Genomic DNA, 21,967 nt, shown 5'->3' with positions numbered 1-21,967 from the left:
CAGGGACCTTTCCTTCCAGCTGCCCAGATTGACCTGGACTGGTACCTTATTGAGGCGCTTTATTTCACATTCATACTGTTCCTTCTTCTTGCTCGCAAGAGTGTTTTTTTCCTTCAAAAGCTTATTTTCTTTCTTCAATTCATGTAATTCTTCACTTAGGCTCTCCTTTTCCTTCTGAAATAAACAGCAAGAAAATAAAACCGAAATCAATAAAATTCAGATGAGATAATGTTGTAGGAATACTTCTGAAATACAATAAAAACAGAACCTGCTAGATTTTCACTTAACGTTCCTTTAAATTTTTTTTTTATATTTATTTACTTTTGAGCGAGCGAGAGAGAGAGAGACAGAGCATAAGAAGGGGACGGACAGAGAGAGAGGGAGACACAGAATCTGAAGCAGGCTCCAGGCTCTGAGCTGTCAGCACAGAGCTCAAGGAGGGGCTTGAATTCATGAACCGAACTGTGAGAGCATAACCTGAGCAGAAGTTGGATGTTTAACCAATTGAGCCACCCAGGCGCCCCTTGACATTCCATTTAAGCAATATTCTTTGGTTGGAGGACAGGGTTCAGATAGATAAAAATATTTCTTTGCTCCTTAGTGCTACTAAGTAAGTTTCATGACCCCAGAAAAAGCTCAAAATCCTCAGTCCTCACTTTCAAGGGTCAAATGGGTTCAGAGAATAAGCAAGTTCCCATGTACTGTTACAGAGTGATGGGTAAGCGATTTAGTAAAAGTAAGTAAAGTTCTACAAAGAAAAAAAAAAGTATGATTGCAATAAAAAATATGAAATATCTGAAAGACCAATCCTGCCTGCATCATTCTGAACTGGAGGGAGAAGAGGATAAAACTTCAGGCAAATAAGACCCTTCACTACAGATAATTACTCAGAGCACTGTATTGTTGTGTTCATTGCTTTGAAAAGGGAGAGATCAACAAGTCCAAGTGCCATCACTCCTCCATGTTTCTGATTACCTTCAAGAAGTCCTTTGTTTTACATAACTGAAGCAAGGTTAGTTGACAATATCTATCTTCTAATTCTTAATTTTATATTTTAGATAGTAAATTTTTTGTGGAGTGAATTGCAATTTTTTTTAAGTTTTATTTATTTTTAAAGAAGGAGGGGTGCCTGGGTAGCTCGGTCGGTTAAGCGTCCGACTTTGGCTCAGGTCATGATCTCATGGTCCGTGAGTTCGAGCCCCGCGTCGGGCTCTGTGCTGACAGCTCAGAGCCTGGAGCCTGTTTCAGATTCTGTGTCTCCCTCTCTCTCTGCTCCTCCCCTGTTCATGCTCTGTCTCTCTCTGTCTCAAAAATAAATACACGTTAAAAAAAATTAAAAAAAAAAAGGAGAGCAAGCTCACGTGAGCGTGGTGGGGAGGGGCAGAGAGAGGGAGAGAGAGTGAGAATCCCGAGCAAAAACCACGCTGTCAACGCAGAACCCAATGTGGGGTCAATCCCACTAAACTTGAGATCATCACCTGAGCTGAAATCAAGAGTCAGACACTTAATGACTGAATCACCTAGGCACTCCTGTAATGAACTGAATTCTTAATGGCACTGAAACTTTAACCTAATAAACAAACATCCCGGAATTTAAGTAAATCAAGATGAGAAAATAGCTAACACACATGTTAGAATATGTTGTTTTAGTAATTAATATTTCCCAAAACAATAATTAGATTTAAGATATCTATGTGGGGTGCCTGAGTGGTTTAGTCTGTTAAGCATCCAACTTCAGCTCAGGTCATGATCTCACCATTTCAGGGTTCAAGCCCCCTGTCGGGTTCTGTGTTGACAGTTCAGAGCCTGGAGCCTGCTTCAGATTCTGTCTCCCTCTCTCTCTGCCCTTCCCCACATTCACCATCTCTCTCTCTCTCTCTCAAAAATAAATAAATGTTAAAAAGTTTTTTAAAAAAAGATATCTACGTGAGGTGATTTTTTTTTAAATGAAAACATTCCTATTTGCTTTCACTTAAATAGAGTGGGCTTATATACACTTAGAAAATGAGCCAATCATTTTCTAATTTGACATAATCTAAAAGTGACTTCAAATTGTAAATGGTTCCAACTTCATGAGGGAACAATTATCATGATTCCTGGTCAGGAAAAGGAAGGGACTGCAACAAGGTCAGAAGGGAGTTGCTAAACCTTGTTTGTTTTCCTCTGACTCACTGGGACAGGGAGAACCTTATCGAGGTAAGAAAATCTACACCAACGGCTGTCTGCATTGATTTCAGCTATTGCCTTAAGATTGGTGCACGTGTTAAAATACAGCCAATGCTTCATGATATCTGTCACAAGGCTACACCTGAGACTATTTACACTTATTTTTTCTTAACATACATAAAAAAAATGTGCATCCATTAGGGCTTAAGATTTTCCTCCCATTTTCTATAATATCCATTAAGCCCCATAACTAAGAGTAAAACCGAGAGTATTTTAGAAGACTGTCACCTTAATGGCCACCATCTTGCTCTCAGTGGGGATTAATGGAGATTTCAAATTTGGAGGCTGGGTTCAAATCCCATTTTCCCAGGTACTAGGTTGGCAAGCTTGGCAAGTCCTGGAACCTCTTCACATCTCAGCTTTAAAATGGCAAAAATAGGGGGCATCTGGGTGGCTCAGAGGGTTTAGGGTGGGGCTCCTGATCTCAGCTCAGGTCATGATCTCCCGATTCCTGGGATTGAGACCCACATCAGGCTTTGCATTGACAGTGCAGAGCCTGCTTGGGATTCTCTTTCTCTCTCCCTCCCTCCACCCCCCACTCTGCCCCCACTCACACTGTCTCGGTCTCTCTCAAAATATATAAATAAGCTAAAAAAAAAAAATTGCAGAAATACCATTTCCCTCACAGATGGGCTGAGAATGTTAAGTGAAATCGTGAAGGTGAGGCAGTTTTTTAAATGTTTTATTTTTTATGATTACAAACGCAATACCTATTTGTAAAACTATGTAAGCTCAAAAGCAGCTGTACAAACACAAGGTAGTGTCCCATTATTATTAACACTTGAAATAAAAACTGTATCTGAGTAAAAGCAAAAGGGTAAATTTAATCTCCTAGGCTGAAATGCTCTAGAAAGATGGCACCAAACCTATGGATCAGCACTCTCTGCGGGTAGAGCCTGGCACGCAAAGGCCTGCTTATTTGGACAACAAAGGAGGACGCAAGCTGGGCATCTCCTTCCTTCAGTTCGCAGAGAATCGGCCCGGGGACTTGCGTAACCCATCCGCTCCTACGCACACCAATCTCCGCCCACCACTCCCCGCCCACCACTCTCCGCCGAGCGTGCTCAGGCCCCGGGGCCAGGAAGGTCTTCTCCCTGAGCCCCGCCCACCTCCTCGAGCTGCAGCCGCTGGCGGGTTTGGTCGTGCAGCCGGTCGCTCTCTTTCTGACTTTGAAGCCGCTCCTTCTCCTGCGAGCTGAGGAACCTTTCTGCGGCGTCCAGTTTCATTTTCAGCTCTGCGACCTGAGGAAGTCGTATACACAGTGTGGCAGACACCACTTCTGAAATTCACACCCCCTCCCACCCCCGGATTTATTCCCCCACCCCGTGCACGCAGGGACGGACACGCCCCCACTCCTGGGCGGCCCCTAAGAGAGGTTCTATTTCCCACCAGCCTTAGCAAAGGTCAGGACCTGTGCACTTAAGGAAGAGCTTCCCCTACCGGTAAAAGTAAACACCGAAACAGCCTTAAGCCCCTTGCCTCCTTTCTCCAAACCACACCACTTCCGAGAGAATAAAGATTTAGATCTTAGACGGGGACGCTTCTGAGCCTGCCATTCTATTCCTAACTCTCAAAATGTGCCTTGCCTGACCTGAAAAGGGCAGCATGGGGTTAGGGGGTGAGTGAATTTGCCTGGGCCAGAGAAAAACAGACATGGCTTTTAACTCCTCAGTTATCTGCAATGCTTGACGCCCTGCGAAATGCCAAGCTAGTTCTCAGAGCGATGACGGTCCAGTAAGAGAGGCCTTAGAAAAGGGTGTTTTAGCAAAGATGGGAATTATGCCCACTGTTAACCAAGGGTCTTCACACACCTGCAGGCCGTTCTTCCTGAGCAGCTTACACATTTTCTCTGGGACCATGTTCTTTAAAATTTGGAGACCCCAAAGCTGCCCCAGACTGAATATAACAGGCCTGCTGTAGTGGGAGCATTATCCTGCACTTACTAAATTTAATGCTTCAGTGTATCAAAATGGGGAAGAAGAGAGCAATACTGCTCTGTTACTCACTTGTGGTCAGGTTTCTTAATTCTGAATTATTTAGGGGAATTTACTTTCTCCTTTTCTCTATTTTTGAACGTGGAATAATTTAAATTACAAATTGACTTTGACCTATTAAAAGATATTCTCTCCAAAAAGTTCTTTCTCATCAAAGCAAAAGATTCTTGACAGAGAATATGCTGTAGGGGGAAGAGGGAATGCCCCACTTCCCCTCACACTGTCACTGTTACCATTGTTCATTTCTTTATCTGTGGAAATAGCTTATGCCAACTAATTAAAGAATTAGAGAAATGGCCTTGTATAAAACAGTATGAACTTTAAGCCATATCCTACCTCACATATAACTTTGTGTATTTGTGGCTGCTAGTAACAAATCCAAAACAGGTTATTCCATGAGCTATGATGAATGTGCATAAGAACTCTAGAGACATCGCCAGAGGCTAAAGGCTATTTTTAGTACCTTTTTTTTTTTTGTCATGCTCAAGATAATTCACTGATATCTTTCACTAATCTTCAGTACCAAGAGACCAATAATGCACTCAGCACCTTCTCCCTACCCACCCCCCCCCCATCATTTTTTCAACAGTTGGCTAGCCACATGTCTCCTTAAGCTGAAACCAGTGAGAATCTTCACAGACTTGGTCCCCCAGCTTACTGATCTAAAGCAAATACTAAACAGAGAGGTGTTTACCTTTCGTTCATATAACTCTTTCATACTTCTAAATTGCTGATCCCATTGCTGGTTAACTTCCAGGAGCTGAAATTATTAAAATTTGGTGAATCAATATGGATTTCTGCCCATTTGGAAATTTGGCCAAAATGAAATCACTTTTGGGGGGCTAGTAAGATTTGCAAGTACGGTTGAACACAGTATTCCTTCCACCAAGTTCTTGTAGGGCTGGGACGATTGAATTGAGCACACTCCCTCTTTTCATAACTGGCTAACATATGAAAAACCATTTAGCCTTACGTATATCTTGACTAGTCAGCTGAACTGCTATTAGAACTTTCAACTTTGCTTGTTATTTGAAATTTTCATCTTTGTTTAATACAATCAAAATCCAGTAAAACTTTGGGAGTATTGATGGTTTTCTGTAAGATTTATTAATATATGAGGGTCTTTTTTCAAACCTTTCCATATTTTTCTGTGTGCTTACACTGATTATTATAATTAAATATTTCTTCTACCTTTTCTTTTTTTAAAAAAAATTTGTTTTTCAACGTTTATTTATTTTTGGGACAGAGAGAGACAGAGCATGAACGGGCGAGGGGCAGAGAGAGAGGGAGACACAGAATCGGAAACAGGCTCCAGGCTCTGAGCCATCAGCCCAGAGCCCAACGCGGGGCTCGAACTCACGGACCGTGAGATCATGACCTGGCTGAAGTTGGACGCTCAACCGACTGCGCCACCCAGGCGCCCCTCTTCTACCTTTTCTAAAGCAGAATTTATATTAATAAATTCCAAATCCCGATAACTTACCATCATGTGCTTGCAATATTGTGCTTTTTAAAATCAACACATGACTTGTAATGTATATGTAATGAATGGATAATATCACCGTTTTGAAATTATAGATTTTCAAGGAATAATAGTTTTGTCATAAGAATATTTAGAAATAATTTAGGCTGCAATTTAGAAGCTTTAAAATTATGTGCTAATCAAAAGGAAGAAAAAAACCTATGTCCTGTGTTTTAGTTTTCTTGTAAGGGAAGCCTGTAACTTCCTACATCAAGAGAAATTCCAACACTTTCAATATGGGACAGATTGAGAAGATAGTTACAGCCACTAAAAGGAAGCAACATATTCTCCTAATTATAAAACAAAATATCTAATCCAGACACCCAGTCCCTAGGTAAATCTTATGCTGGAAATAGCTATGGGTATTTAGTATAGACTATATATTATATTATTATATAAAGATATCTGTTGGCATTTTAAGGATTAACATTTCTATGCCATGGTAACATTACCCTGCTATAGTTCAATAATTTTCTAGAAGGATACAATATTTTATGTAATATCAAAGAGGAGTAGAAGACACCATACAGAAGAACATGAAGGATAAAACATATACAATGGTTTAGGAAACTAATTTAAAATTTGACAACATACACAGTGTTAAAATTGTTACACTTTTCACTTCTTCATCTTCAAGAAGAATAAAGAGGTTCTAACATTCATTAAACTCAGAAAAACAGAACTCATAATAATATCCATCACATTCCTAATGGCATTTTATAAACAACAAAAAAAAATTTTTTTCAATAATGCTCCTTAACCCCTATGTGGCTGGATACCCAGTTCATGAAATCATAGCACCTAAGTCAATTACACCTAAAGCCTTTGACAGTTTGAGTTTCAAGGTATGTCAAGTTGCAAGGCATAAGGCACAGGTGATAAGCTCACATAGTCCATGTGGAGGAAACATCTAAGTTTTGAGAAAAATTAAGATAATTATTAGATTTATGACTGTCATTTTTCACTCATTTACACAAACACTGAAAGACTGGGTAAGAGAAATGTAGGTGAATAAGAAAAAAGTACTTCCTCTCAAAATAATGCAGTCCAAAATCCTAGAGATAAATACTGTGACCCAATAACAAAAATAAAAGACTCTAGACTCTATTTTATACTCAGCATTAACTCATGATACATGTTGCTTCAGCTAATATTTGTAAATTACCTCTTTTCTCTGTTTTTCCAAGCACCTTATCTTTTGTTCAAGAGAACTTGTCAAGTTCTTTCTGCTTGATGATTGATCATGCTTAAAACAAACAAACAAAAACAAAAACAAAAAAAAAGAGAAATTGTGAAACAAAATCTTCTATAAAATAAGCAGGAGAAATGTTGTCCTTCACAAACTCTATGCATTTGGCTAACTCTCCGATGGTGATTTATAAAAATATCTTATTCTAGGGGTAACAATCCTCACACCATTATTCCTTCATAGAGACCTGTTGACGAAGAAGCATTATATTTCAAATTCCTTTATATGAATTAATTAACAAAATAATTCTCTAATAAATTATAAATGTATACATTAGTCAAACAAGAAATTAGGATTTTATGAGTTTGGATTTCAATCCTTTTCCCAAAAAATGGAAATTCAGAGTATAATGCTTATGGAAATCAGATAAGTTTCATGGATACATTTTGGGTATTTACATAGTAATAAACATTTCTAAAATGTCATTTCTGTAGACATGTCCATATCTGAAGAGTGGCCCTGACAAAAGTCAGAGGAATGACAGAATCATCAAGAAAAACAGACAAAGACATAAAACTAAAAGGCAGCAAATCCATTCTAAGACTGTAATGAACTAGCTACCTCAGTGTCCTTCATACAATTATGTTATACAGAGATTGACATAGATTATCTGGTATTGTGCAATTTTAACCAGCCCTTTGAATAAAGCCAGTAGGTTATAAGTTTAAATAATAAATCATTGGCACAACGAAAAAGTTAACCATCTTTCTTTTCAGTTTTTTTTCCCCCTCAGTGTTGGGGGTATTTATTTAAAGAAAGCACAAATGCTCTGGAAACTGTGGGCCATCTGTCTAAATGGACCACCAACAAAGCTCACTTAAGTGCTGTTTTCTCTATAGTAACTCAATAGTCTTGTTACCATCTCATCTCTGAGTCATATAAACAGTACAACAAATCTGGTGATGAGGGTAGTCCTAAATCTGCTACTTAGTTTCAAGCTCAATAGTTATGGAAATTAATTAAAGATATTCATGAACAATTAAATATTTTCAAAACATGTTGGCTTTTGCCAAAAGCACTTACAGGGAGTGTTCTTTTACAATCATCATGGTGTTTCAAGGACTCTTTTCATTAGAAATGATTTATAAAACTATTTTTCTATCTTTTCTCTGCTTACCTATGTCTCACTCAATATTTTAGGGCTGGATCATATGTTACATCTTTATAGAAGCTGCCCTTAGTTTTCTTAGCTTCTTCCTAGACCCATGTACAGTTAAGACCTTATTTTATTTTATTTTATTGTTAATTTTTATTAATGTTTACTTATTTTTGAGATAGAGAGACAGAGCATAAGCAGGGGAGGGGCAGAAAGGGAGGGAGACAGAATCTGAAGCAGGCTCCAAGCTCTGAGCTGTTGGCACGGAGCCTGATGTGGGGTTTAAACTCAGGAGCTGTGAGATCATGACCTGAGCTGAAGTCGGACACTCAACTGATTGAGCCACCCAGGTGCCCCTAAGACCTCATTTTAAAAGATATTCTTCCATGTGTCTATAAATTCAGAATTATTCTATTTGCTTCTGACCTCAAGAAGCTGGTTTGTCTGAGTTCCAGAAGTAACATCAAAATCCAGGTGACAGATATGTTGGGTCTTAAAATTGGGCTTTCCCTTTTTTAGGAAGTCTAGACTCATTCTGGATCAGAACAGATTGAATATTAGGTACCTTTGATCTGGAAAATGCTGTGAGCCAACTGTATGTTGTGTAACCTGAGCTCAGCAAAGCAGAGATACAGTGAGACCAGATTCCAGATCAGTGGTTCTTACTATAAGAACGCATAGAAGTCACTATGGAAGCGTGCAAAATGTAGGCCACCACAAACACTGAAAAAGAATTTCTGAAAAGGGAATCGTAGCGTCTCCATTTTTTTTTTTAATAGACTTTATTTTTTTAGAGCAGTTTTAGGTTCACAAGAAAATCTAGCGGAAGGTGACAGAGTTTTCCCATATGCTTTCTACCCCCACACCTACACCTTTATCAACATCTCCCACCAGAGTGTTACATTTGTTACAATTGATGAATAGTTACTGACACATCACCCAAATCCATAGTTTACTTTAGGGTTCATTCTTAGTGTTGTACATTCTATGAGTTTGAACAAATGTTTAATGACATTATAGTATCATATAGGATAGTTTCACTGCCCTAAAAATCCTCTGTGCTCAGCATATTTATCCCTTCTCTACTTTAAATAAATTTCAGAGGTTTTAGTGATTCACACTAAAGTTCAAGGTTCTCCTATTTCAGACCTTTCTTGGGAACACAGATTTGGGGTCCTTAAAAAGTTCCCTTGCTATTTGTGATAGAGACAAAAAAAATCTGTGTCTAGCAAACATTTGTATGATTTAGCCTTCGGGGAATCCAGATTAAGATTAAGTTAATTATATACTGTGCATTTTTTTTTTTTTGCCATATATAACTTTCTCTGGAAAGAAATAGTAAAACTTTTGGACTTTGATTTTTTATTTGTAAATAAGAGTTACTGAAAAGCTAGATACTAAATCTGCAAGTGAGAGAGAGAAAGCACAGTAATAAGAATTGTTTAAAAGCCATAAATGTATCACCAGGAGTTTCTCTGGAGATTAATCAACGTTTATTTTACTATGGTTCATATGTCTCAGGTATGTTTTAAAATGGAACAAAGTCAATCAAACACAAAATTTGGGGAAATTTTTCATTTGTATTTGCTTTGCTTTCCAGTTGCTAATGAAGGTATCTGATGTTTCAATAAACACAAAGATTTTTAGTCATTAGTTCTACTAAGGGCCCCACTTACAGAACAATTATTCCTTATATGGTGCAATGTGTGTTTAAAGTGTCTGGGCATTTCTTTCTCATTTACCATAACACCTGGACCAACTTCTAAGATATTCAAATCCTGACACGCTAAATTAAGTATCTAAAGAACAAAAGAGTTCCCTTAATTTGCTATTATATCTTGGCTTATCTCTAAATACAACTTTAAGAAAGAACATTCATTCATTCATTCATTCAGTCATTCAGTTGGGTAAGTGTTGCAGTAACCAGTAACCAAACAAAAACTATGGTATTCATTGTAGATCCATAAATATTTTACTAGGGATACTTTATTGCTATATTGTATTCTATTTCCAACTGTACAAATATTCTTTTTGAAATTTATATTGAACCAAATTTCTTTAAATCAAGAGCAAAATATGGAGCCCACAGAACCGGGGAGCTGTAGGGCCTTTGCACAGGATTTAATCTCACTTTGTAAAAGAAGAAATGGAGCTCAGAGGGATCAAAGAAAATGCAACAGTCACCCAGATACTTTTTCCTCCTTAAATAACATTGATTAAAGACAAAGCAAAGGGGTGCCTGGATGGCTCAGTCTGTTGAGCATCCGACTTCAGCTTAGATCATGATCCCCCTGTTAGTGATCTTGAGCCCCTGGTCGGGCTCTGTGCCGACAGCTCTGAGCCTGGAGCCTGCTTCAGATTTTACTTCTCCCTCTCTCTCTCTCTCTCTCTCTCTCTACCACTCCCAGGCTTGTGTTCTCTCTCTCTCTCTCTCTCTCTCTCTCTCTCTCTCTCTCAAAAATAAATAAATAAACATTAAAAAAAGTTTAAAAAAATACAGAGCAGCTATTATCTAAAGAAAGCAAAGTAGCCATTTCTACTCTTATCCATCATTGCATAATTAACCATTAAAAATGCAATTGATGCTATATATGGTCAATTCATCCCCTAAAGATGTATTCTTACCTCTCCGTGCTCCGAAGAACTTTCTGCAGCACTCATTCTAGTTGTGCCCTGTACGCAATATGCCATGGAAGCTGTTTTTCCTGGAGTCTTGGAAGACAGAAGGAAAAAGAGAAAGAAAATGTCTCTTGTGGTATCTTTTAAAGTGAAACCAAATATACAAAATTTTTAAAAGACCGCACTGTTAACTCATGGTGGAAAATAACAGCAATTGTTTTTCATTAAAAGTGAACAGAAGTGACTCTGTATATGAATTACACAGAATAAGGTTATAAGCACAGCATCTGTGATTTTAACTTTTCTTCTCTTCCAAATAGGGATTTCCCAGGATGTCTCAAGTAGGCAGGCTGTGACTAAGGGAGAGGCCGATTAGCCTCACTATGGTATGTAAATTGTCATTCTTCCTTTACTGGCAGTTTCTCCCACTGGAGGAGGAAGTTACCACAGAAAGCCTGGGCAAACCAAGTCTTTCCTCAGTAGCCAGACTGCCATAACTTCATTGTATTTCCCAGAGAGTTAGGTAACTATTGACTTTTTGACAACTCGATTACTTGCTTCCCTGAAGGCAAGATTTTCTGGCAATGCCTTCTAACTGTGAGCTTAGCTGTGTGGAACTTAATGAGTCATACGTAATTCTGTACGTGCTACTAATTCCTATGGAACTAAAAGAGAAAATTCATTAGAGCAAAAATGGGCATTCTTTGGAAAGCTAATGTTTTATACTGGCAGAAAGTTTAAACTTGGTTCTCAAGTTTAAGACTGTCTTGATGGTAATTTGTTAAGTCCAGATTTCTCCATGATCCATTTGCGGTTCAATCTTTTGTTTTTTTGGCACTAATATTTTAGTGTTCATGAGTTGACTCATACGGTATTGAGGGAATGAAATACTGGGTAATGCAGATAAAAGCGTGCAAAGATGATGCTTGGAGCTACACAAATGAGTCATGGTAGAACAGAAGACCTCATTCCAGACTTGGAGGAGAGGGACCACAGAAGAGCCAGGAATACAGAAAGAAAAGAATGTGTTGCTGAAGGAAGAAAACAAAGAATTTACAGTCAATTACTTAATTTACATTTTTGTTTACACCTTCCTATGAGATAGCCACTTGTATGCAGGATAAATCCTACAATTCCTGAAATTCAAATTCTTTAAAAGAGAATGATGAGTATCTAAGATGTGGCTGTTGTCTTTTTTTTTTTTCCTACTTCATATCTAGCTCCACTTTCTAACCCTGCCTGTGATCCAGCCATCCTGAACCCCCTTCATTTCCTGAAACAAGCCATGTACCTACCACCTGCTGCTTTCTCTGGCTGGAACATTCCCCTGTCTGGGCCCCCTCCAACCAGTTGACCTGGGAAATCTGCCTAATGCTTCTCTTATCCCATAACCTTATTTGATCTCCTTTTACCAACCAAGCAGAACCTTTACTTAGCATTTACATAGTGTATTTACACGTTTGTTAAGTTCACCTCCGTATCTACAGTACTGTGACACACAGCACATATTCAACACATTCTGCTGAGTGAATAAATTGATGAATATCTACATGCCACATTTACAGACTTTTTGCTGTGTGTGTGTATGTATACATGGTTTTGTTTTTTGCTAGTTTCTTGGTCTGGTTTGGGGGTACACTTGTGAAATGGAGTGATATTTCCTTTAGGCAATATCCAAAAATGCAGGTGGGAATCAAATTGTTCTGATTTCTAAAAGTAAGAGTTATGACTCACATATGATCTGATTTTAGGGGACATAAGCAGAGATTTCCTGGAGACTGACACTTCATTAACACTAAAACCTGCTCATCCAAAAAGAAAAAGAAAACTCTAACATGAAAATAGTTTCTTCCAGGGGTGCCTGGATGGCTCAGTTGGTTAGGCGGCTGACTTTGGGTCAGGTCATGATTTCTCAGTCTGTGGGTTCGAGCCCCACGTTGGGCTCTGTGCTGACAGCTCGAAGCCTGGAGCCTGCTTCAGATTCTGTGTCTCCCTCTCTCTCTTTGCCCCTCCCCGCTCCCACTCGGTCTCTCTCTCTCCCTCAAAAATAAATGAATATTAAAAAAAATAAAATATTTTCTTCCAAACGCTATCCCCCACAACATAGTTATATATAGATAGAGATAGAGACAGAGATAGAGATAGAGCTACAGAGATAGAGATAGAGATATATAGATGTAGTTCAAGGTTCCTTTCAGCCTTATCTGTGTATTTGGTAGTAATAACCCAGTGGATATGGTAACATTGACCTAGAAAAGTAGTTGGAAAGATCATTTCTTTTTTTTTTTTTCTTTTTTTTATTTTTATTTTTCAACGTTTATTTATTTTTGGGACAGAGAGAGACAGAGCATGAACGGGGGAGGGGCAGAGAGAGAGGGAGACACAGAATCGGAAACAGGCTCCAGGCTCTGAGCCATCAGCCCAGAGCCTGACGTGGGGCTCAAACCCACGGACCGTGAGATCGTGACCTGGCTGAAGTCGGACGCTTAACCGACTGCGCCACCCAGGCGCCCCTGGAAAGATCATTTCTTGACAGAAAGTACAGTGCTTGGCCTTGGTGTCTTTTGGGTCTCCTCTGTACAGTATCCTGATGCATACTCAACTGTTTCAGCACAGCGTGGTGTGATGGCTTCCATTGAATGGAAATCCTATACCATTACATTTTTCATTACAATTCCTTTGTGTCTTCTGCTATGCAGTTTAACAGCAAACAGATTTTCTATTAGCTTCAGAGAGACATGTGGTAATTTATGAATTAACAATAACTCTTCTGGAGAGCTCCATGTTTGGATTGAGAAAATAGGAGCTTGCACTAGGCCAGTCTTAGAAATAAACTGGACGTTTTCTGTTACATATACCCTTCTTACCTCACCTCCGGCCCGCTTACATGTACTATGTACTTAAGAGGATGATTCTTAGGGGTATCTGGGTGGCTCAGTTGGTTGAGCATCCAACTCTTGATTTTGGCTCAGGTCATGATCCCATGGTCAGAGGATCAAGCCTTGTGTTGGGCTCCACCCTGAGTGTAGGGTCTGCTTGAGATTCGCTCTCTCTCTCTTTCTCTCCCACTCCCCCATTCATGCTCTCTCTTTCTAAAAAAAACAAAAATAGAGTCTGGCTTTCAGTCAAGCTTTGTTTTGTGAGAAGTCTTACTAGCTGCAATAACTCTCAGAGAAAAAGACGTGTTTCCAAGGGGATTCTGAAGAGCCTTCATTTTTCAAGTCACTAAAATATTACACAGAGAAAAATAATTAACAAAGAGAGATATGGTGAAGAAAAAGGACCAAAGAACTACCAGCCACTAGTTAGTTTGTAACTCTCATCTGAGTTGATGATAATTCTCTCAGAACTAGTGTAAGACAGATCATCACAGTTCTACAAATGCTAGGAGGCATTCTTTATCAGGTAAAATAAACATACCCCCCCCTTTTTTATTATCCTTTTAGAATGAGGGTTGAAAACCTCTTTTGCTTCCTGAATCTATTTGCATGAATTTTTAAGTGAGTGTGTTATCCAGGCAGGACTGAGAGCCTTGTCTGGTGACAAAAAGGTCTGACTCTTGACTCAGGTCATCTAGATTCATATGTTGGCTCTCCCATTCACTACCCGTGACATTGGGCATGATGCTTAAGGCCTCTAAGGTGCAACTTCCACATTTGTAAAATGAGAATAGTAATAGTGTCCTTCTCCTAGGGGCCTAATAGTGTCGTCTTGCTACTTGCGAGAACACATATAAAAACTTAGATACTACTGCTAATAATATGATCTTAAAGATAAGGGGACATTGATCAAATTATTTGTGCAACAAATAATATGAAAAAAGGAAAGAACCATCGATCATTTATGTTTCACATGGCACTGAATGGATGCCAAAAGAAAATAAGCAAAGGTCCCTGCTTCCAATTAAATTAATATGTATACACATAATATGTATCTGCTTGCCTGCAAGAATTCAGAGAGAGAGCTCACTCCCAGCCTTAATCCTTATGGAAGGAGCTGTACTTTCTGCTGGGCCTTGAAGGGTGGGTTGGATTTTGATAGATGGTAAAAGCTGAGGTATATTGCTATAATGTGAACAACATAAACGGAATGGAAGTGGACAAACCTAAGTATGAAGAATTGTAACAAGCCCACTGTAACTAGAGTAGAGCTCATCTAAAGTTGATTAGGATCAAATTGTGAAAGACTTTAAATTTCACATTAAGAAATTTTGAGATTATTGCATAGGCCGGGGGGAGCCACTGAAGATCCCTGAGAAAAGGAATTTTACATGATCTAAGTAGAGTTTTCATGAAAATAGACCTCGATATATGCATTATGTAACAAATGAGTGAGATTGAGAACTGCAATACCACTTCATAGATATTATCAAAAACAATATTTGAAATATTTAACAGCGTGTGGTAATCCAGATATTTAACAATCAGTTCATCTAGGGCACTCAGAATGAATCAGTAAAATTCCTATATTAATTGTCTTCTTGTCATCTCTATCTGGAGTTACCTCTTTCTCTGCTTGCGTAAAACCTATTTCCTGATCTTCCCCATAAAACTTGTCTTCCCCATTACAGTCAATGGTGACTTTCATGCTCTATATTACAAATCTTGGAGTTTATATATTTGATTTCTCTTTCTCACCCAACCTGCATCCAATTTATCTGAACATTTTGCAGGCACTTCAAAAGTATACCAGAAAGGAGAGCAACACATTGGCACAAGACCCAATTTAATGAGAGAGTGGCAAGGTGAAATAAACATGCATTTTAATAACTTTTTCAAAATGAGAACTTTAGGGTTTGTGTCCTGATTTTATTCACATGAAAATTTTTTAGAGAGCATCCAATAGGGGCTGAAATCTGACTTCGTGTCACATCCTACCTCTATGTTTACTAGTTATGTGACCTTGGGAAGACGCTTAGCATCTTTGGACTGATCAAGCCACCTGCATCCCTTACATGGATTATTGCAATAACCTAATAGCCTCTGTGCTTCCACTCTTGCTCCCTTCCTCCATCTATTATCAATATAGTAGCTATTGTGAGTCTTTAAGAACATGTCATTTCATGTCACTTCTCTGCACAAAACCTTTCAGTGACTTCTCATCTCACTCAGAGATGAAAGCAGAACTCTGTAGAGTGTCCCACAAGACCAAATACACTGTAGCCTGTGCTTCTCTGGCCTCTTAGTATTCTTCCTTTTGCTCACTCTGCTCTGTGTCCTGTACACACTGCTGCCCCATGAGCCTGTTATGCACACTCCTTGTTCTCTCTGCTTAGAACTTCTTTTTCCTAAGTATCCACATGGCTCATCCCTTCACCTTCAATAGGTGATTGCTTAAATGTCACCTGTTTCTTGAGTTCTTACCTGACCTCCCAATATAAAATTGCTCTCCAACCCAGCATTTTCTATCTACCTTTCCTTCTGTATTTTTCCATAGTACTATATATGATACTATATATTTTTCTTCTTTGTTGCTCTCCACCATTAGAATGTAAACTTCATTGACAATAATTTTTGTCTCTTGTGTTCATTCCATATTTCTCAAATCTGAAATAATGCCAATTATTTTAGTACCTACTCACATGCACATAATGTTCAGACACACATAATGGCCCCTCCCTATCCAAAAACTAAATCAAGAATATTCCTGAATCAGCTATCTTCTTAAGAGACTATGAAAGATATAAAGATCAGAATTTCAGCTTCTTAGCCTCAAAACTAGTAAATCACCTCTCTTTCAGACCCCAAGCCTGGGCTTGGACTAAGAGAGTTGGGTGAGAGAGGAGTCCCAAATCCTATAACTTCATGGGGGCTAAATGCTTATGTGTCTCCAGCTTGTAACTCTGAAGCAATTTTTTCATGCAATTTACAAGTGTTGCTTGAAGTCTGTTTCCACTATATACTTTTAGTTTTTAGTGTATCTCAGATACATCTTAGGGCAAATTGACTTTTGCCAACTAGTCTGTAGTCTTTACAAAATTGCAGACTTTATGCAACTTCCATGTCTGAAGGTTTCTCAGCACTGCACAAAGTATTAAAGGAGCTGAGCCAGTTTGACCATCAGTGCCCCTCTGAAGTCTCCCTTGGCTCTCCAAAGTAGTGTTAGTTACTTCCTCCTTTGTGATCCCAGGGTGCTCTGTGAAGTATCACTTCCAGTATTTACAGTAAAACAGTCATGAATTTTATGTACCTTTCTTTTCTGTGAGGCTGTAAGCTTCTTGAAGGTAGTAGACTCAATTTTTATCACTTGAACATTGGGAACTAACATGGTACCTTCAGAGTTCAGAGTAGTGATACTGTTCATTTTTATTGAATGAATCAGTTTATGCATGAATTTTCAGTAGGAAATCATAACACACCTCTGCTTCTCGTAATACAGTTCAGAGGATAACGACCACAGTGATATACAAAGTTATACACTTTGCCTCAAAATCAAAAAAGATCAAGTAGGAATATCAATGTATTTTTTTAAAATTTTTTTTCAACGTTTTTTATTTATTTTTGGGACAGAGAGGGACAGAGCATGAACGGGGGAGGGGCAGAGAGAGAGGGAGACACAGAATCGGAAACAGGCTCCAGGCTCCGAGCCATCAGCCCAGAGCCTGACGCGGGGCTCGAACTCACGGACTGTGAGATCGTGACCTGACTGAAGTCGGACGCTTAACTGACTGCGCCACCCAGGCGCCCCTCAATGTATTTTTTTTTAAACTGTTCTATTTCATTCACTTTTTATTCACTTTATTCTCTTTATGTATAAATATTTTACCCTTTCCTATTTTGGTTATATGATCTATCTATCTATCTATCATTTATCTATATCTTTCTACCTATCCATATCTATGTATCTATATCTATATCTATATCTATATCTATGTCTATATCTGTATCATCTATATCTATCTCCATAAAAATCCCCCTTTAATTTTCTCTTACTCTTGATTATTATTTAATAAATAATCAATATAAATAATTGTACAAGCTATGGGGGAACTTTTGTTATTTTTTTAATGTTTATTTATTTGTTTATTTTGAGAGAGAGAGTGTAAGTGGGGGAGGGGCAGAGAGAGAGGGGAAGAGAGAATCCCAAGCAGGCTCCAAGCTCAGCATGGAGCCAGACCTGGGGCTTGATCGCACTACCATGAGATCACAACCTGAGCCAATATCAAGAGTCAGATACTAAGTGACTGAACCAGCTAGGTGTCCTACTATGCGGGAATTCTTAAAAGGCATAAATGTGATCTTCAGTAATATTTCCTAAATGTGCACAGTGCTTTTTACATCTTAGGAGACAAGTTAATATCTTGAAGTATTAACTGATGATCCCTCCAAATGAACACTGCTCTTTGTTTTATGTAACCACTCCTTTGTTTACTTGGTTAATGGTATCTTTTGTCTCCAGCACTGATTAAATTTGCTGTAAATGCAAAGGGAGAAACAGCCCTGTTCAACCTGTCATTTTCAAAATAGACTCTCCAAACTCTGGAGACCAAAACCAACTTTGAAAACCAAAGCTTTGAATTGCAAAAGCTAGTATTTTTTTCCTGAAAATTATGTTAAAAAAATTTAAAGACTAATTCCTTTCGTGCAGTTTATTTTGGAATACCTCAGAAAATAATGTGGATTTTATTTGATTGATCCAAAATCAAATGTGGATTGATTGATGGAAAGAGGGGTGAGTAAGTGGATAGATGTGTGGTAAATAAGTAGAGAAAAACATTGGTGGCAACACTGAGGTTGTGGACATATAGGTGTATGTCATAAAATCCTTTCAAGTGGCTATCCTTTCAAGTGGTTTCATGGCCTGAGGGAAATGAGGAAGATCAGAGTAAAAGAGTATCTGGATGGTTTTGAGGATTCATGAAGAAATGGAGCCCCATTCCCCTACTTCTAGGGACTCATCCATCATGTATCCAATTGCCCAAATTGAACAGCAAAGAGCAGAGACAGCTTTAGCCTCACCCTTGGGTGAAGCCTGGGCAAAGGGCAAGTCTTGAAGAGAATTTCTCCATCCCATCATGGTACCTTGCTGAGATTTTGTGGCATGTCTAGGTAGAGAGGTCCTAAGACAGGTCAACCCTAATGTGCTGTGGAAGCAGAACCAGAAATTTGCTACCTTCTTGAGAAAAATGTAAAGGTGGTCAATTGAGGAAGATGGAATATTTACCATACGGCCCTGAGGATAGGAGATGAATTGAATTGTATGGAAGCTTGAGTGACTGCAGTGAGGATATAGGTCAATGAAAAGACCATAAAGAGTACTTTAGATTAATCCCAATGGCATCGTGAGATGGCGGATTATTGAAGCCTAAATGTTTTCACCCTAAAGTTGTCAAAAAAATACAGGACTTCCAGATAAATTTGGATTCCAGATATAGTTTTTGTTTATGTATAACTATGCCCCATCCAATATTTTGTTGTTTGTATGAAATTCAAAGTTAACTGGGTATCCTGTACTTTTATTTCTACATCCGACAATGCTACTCCACTTGGATTACGTCACAAAATCTGCTTCACAGACCCTAGGTTCCATTATGGGGAGAAGGAGGGAGAGGAGAGAAGTTTTGCAATATAAAATTGCCTGAGAAAACAATAAAATGACTGACATTTCCTGTAGCCAACCAGATTAAATTATCTTCTATGAGATAGGATGGGGGTCCTAGACCAAAGGTAAATTCAGTTTAGAAAAAAAAAATATGTATATATATATATATTATATATACATATATATGTATGTATATGTACATGTATATGTATATATATAATATATATATATTATATATAATTTCACACACATGAGCTCTGTGGTTTGGAACATTTTATTTGCTTTAATTTGAACTTCATAACAGCCCTATAAGCTTGTTAGGAAAGGTATCTTTGATGGTAACAAAGATTAAGTTGAAATTTAGAGATGGTAACTGACTTGAATTTAATCTTTTCTCTTCTCTTCTCCCTTACCACTCCATATTAATGCAGATTGCTTTATTTTTATCCTACTTAGCTCATGCATTGACCTCAGTTTCATTCATGTATATATTCTTATAACAAATATTTATTGATCATGAACTATGGATTTGGGACTATGCTAAGTACTAAGATATAAAGATGCACAAAACAGACATGTCTTTCACATATTTTCTGGTTTTTGACTATAAATCTGAAGATCAGAGGGACCACTGCATTGATGATGACATTGTTTCTGTGTCATTTCATAATTACCAAGTAATTAGCTTGGACATTTTATGTAGAAGAGACTACTTTCTTCTTGAGACAATACATTCCAACATCATATACATAGATTTAGGTACAATTCTTAAATAAAAATATAACTAAGTATAATTAAGAAAAAGCACGTGTATATAAAGATGATGCTGGAATCAGAGGAGCCTGTGGTGATAACTCAGTGGAAACACAGGTGATGCAAAGAGTGTGTATTAGGAAGGTTTTTGTCTAAAAATGAGCCTGACTCAAAAGAAAATATGCTAGTCTGAAAAATTGCAAATATTTTGTAATTGCTCTTTAGTGATGAAAAAAAGTATTTTAAAAAGTAAAGCTTCCTCACTGAAAGGGAAAAAAAAAAAAAGAATTGATCTCAGTTTTTGCTACTTACCCCAGAATCCTGTAGGAAAAGACATCTATAAACTTTATGGGTCGAGCCTTATTTTCCCCACAAGTACAATATAAAGTAAAAAAAGTCTTAATACATTTCATCTAGAAGGTAGCCATTATAATGATATGAGCATTCTTCAGTGAGAGCTGACAGTGCCCACTTGGCTAGTACTTTTCCCACACTTGTGAAAAGAAGTTGTGATCAACCAAACTATAAGTGGGAAGTCTTGCCTGAGAAACAAGGCTTTTGAGACATTGGATTCCAAAATCCAGCCAGGCAGGGTTTAGAAGTCCTTATGAGTGATCTACAAACTGTCACAAAACTAAACAGATCACGAACATAAAGAACACATTTGCTTAACAACTCTTACGAACATATGACTCACAATACCTCCGAAGCCAAATATTTCACTTCTTTAATACTATCACAAGTTTTCAAATTTCTTAACCCAGAGGCTTATGTTATTCTTCTTGCATAATAAAGAAGACATAGCTAAAGTTTTTTTTTTTTTTCAAATTTGCTTGTTGAAATCATACAAGTGTGGGAGAAGACAAGCAAAGGCAGAGTAATAATTCTAAAAGGAAGGATAACACCTTTGACCTGTTCAGTAGAAACCCTGAGATTCTGAATTCTCTTTCTTCTCTTTGCAGACTCCTGGATACCTTATCTTCTTTTAATCAGTTGGAATTATAAAATCAATTATAATTTCCACCCAGTTGTCACTCTTCACTCCAAGTCTTGGTGGCTTCCTCCAGCAGCCACCCCGCCTCCACCCCAACTCTTACCCCATGTTGTCATGCTGTTCTTCCAGACCCAAGTGATCAAAACTGGAGCTGCCAGAATTATTATTTTCACTGAGGCAGAAAGAATACTCTTCCACCTATTGCTTCCATCTTTCAAAGGACAACCTGCATCTTCCAGTTTTCTGTAACTCCCTTTCTTGTGGAACTTGGGGCAAATCCTCCCAGCAATGGAATGAGCAACATTTGAGTAAGGAAAAGAGTGTCCTTCCTAAAAGTGTTTCAGTTTATTGCTTCACTTCTCTTACCCCAAACAGATGCCTCTCAAATGTTAGGGAGAGCTTTTGCCTTCCTTCTTTTGTAAGAGTTAATTTTTGCATCTTAGAGTGCAGTTTTAGCTTACAGACCCGTGTCTCTATTTTCTGTTGTGCCAGGTGGTATACTTTACTATAAAATAGAGTTCAAGATGGGCATACACAGCAAGATCTCTGTATCTGGACATGTACCTGATAATCATGCATTGTGGAAGGCTTTAAAAATCTTTGTTATTAATGGAAGAAAGAATAAGTCTTAGACTAGCCATGGAATCAATTTAACTCTGGAAATATTTTTGGGAAACATAACTTGGCTTCTTTACCCACTAACCTGTTTAGTTTTGAAGTTTGATTATACTTTGAGAATTAGAAGACTCAAAACTAATAGCTGCACTTACAAATGGAGAAAGATACATGGCTCATGTAAGTGACTTCACCCAGGTTGCCAACACTGAGCTTCAAGCACAAGGTGTGGCAGCTGAGCTAAGATAGGCCTTCTTGGTGCCTGGGAACATGCAGGCAGAGCTTAGCTAGCCAACTGTGCAGGCATTTCCTAATGAAGAGTTAACAAATACTCATGTAACAACACATATTTTTCTGT

General features: G+C 38.2%; 1 protein-coding gene across 1 annotated transcript in view; it reads right to left on the bottom strand.

Moving 5' to 3' along the window:
• Positions 1-21,221, bottom strand: part of TNIP3 (TNFAIP3 interacting protein 3) — a 47,733-nt gene extending 26,512 nt beyond the window's left edge. The window contains exons 1-6 of the mRNA XM_043569364.1: positions 21,098-21,221; positions 10,713-10,799; positions 6,908-6,988; positions 4,915-4,980; positions 3,336-3,467; positions 46-174 (exon numbers count right to left, since the gene is read on the bottom strand). Coding sequence (XP_043425299.1) covers positions 46-174; positions 3,336-3,467; positions 4,915-4,980; positions 6,908-6,988; positions 10,713-10,778 — 474 coding nt within the window. The 5' untranslated portion in view covers positions 10,779-10,799; positions 21,098-21,221. The remainder of the gene's footprint in view (positions 1-45; positions 175-3,335; positions 3,468-4,914; positions 4,981-6,907; positions 6,989-10,712; positions 10,800-21,097) is intronic.
• Between the last annotated feature and the right edge of the window lie 746 nt (positions 21,222-21,967).

The sequence above is a fragment of the Prionailurus bengalensis genome, chromosome B1 (genome assembly GCF_016509475.1).
Source record: "Prionailurus bengalensis isolate Pbe53 chromosome B1, Fcat_Pben_1.1_paternal_pri, whole genome shotgun sequence".
Taxonomy (NCBI): domain Eukaryota; kingdom Metazoa; phylum Chordata; class Mammalia; order Carnivora; family Felidae; genus Prionailurus; species Prionailurus bengalensis.
The sequence above is the reverse complement of the archived record's forward strand: the minus strand, read 5'-3'. Positions and strand labels throughout refer to the sequence as shown.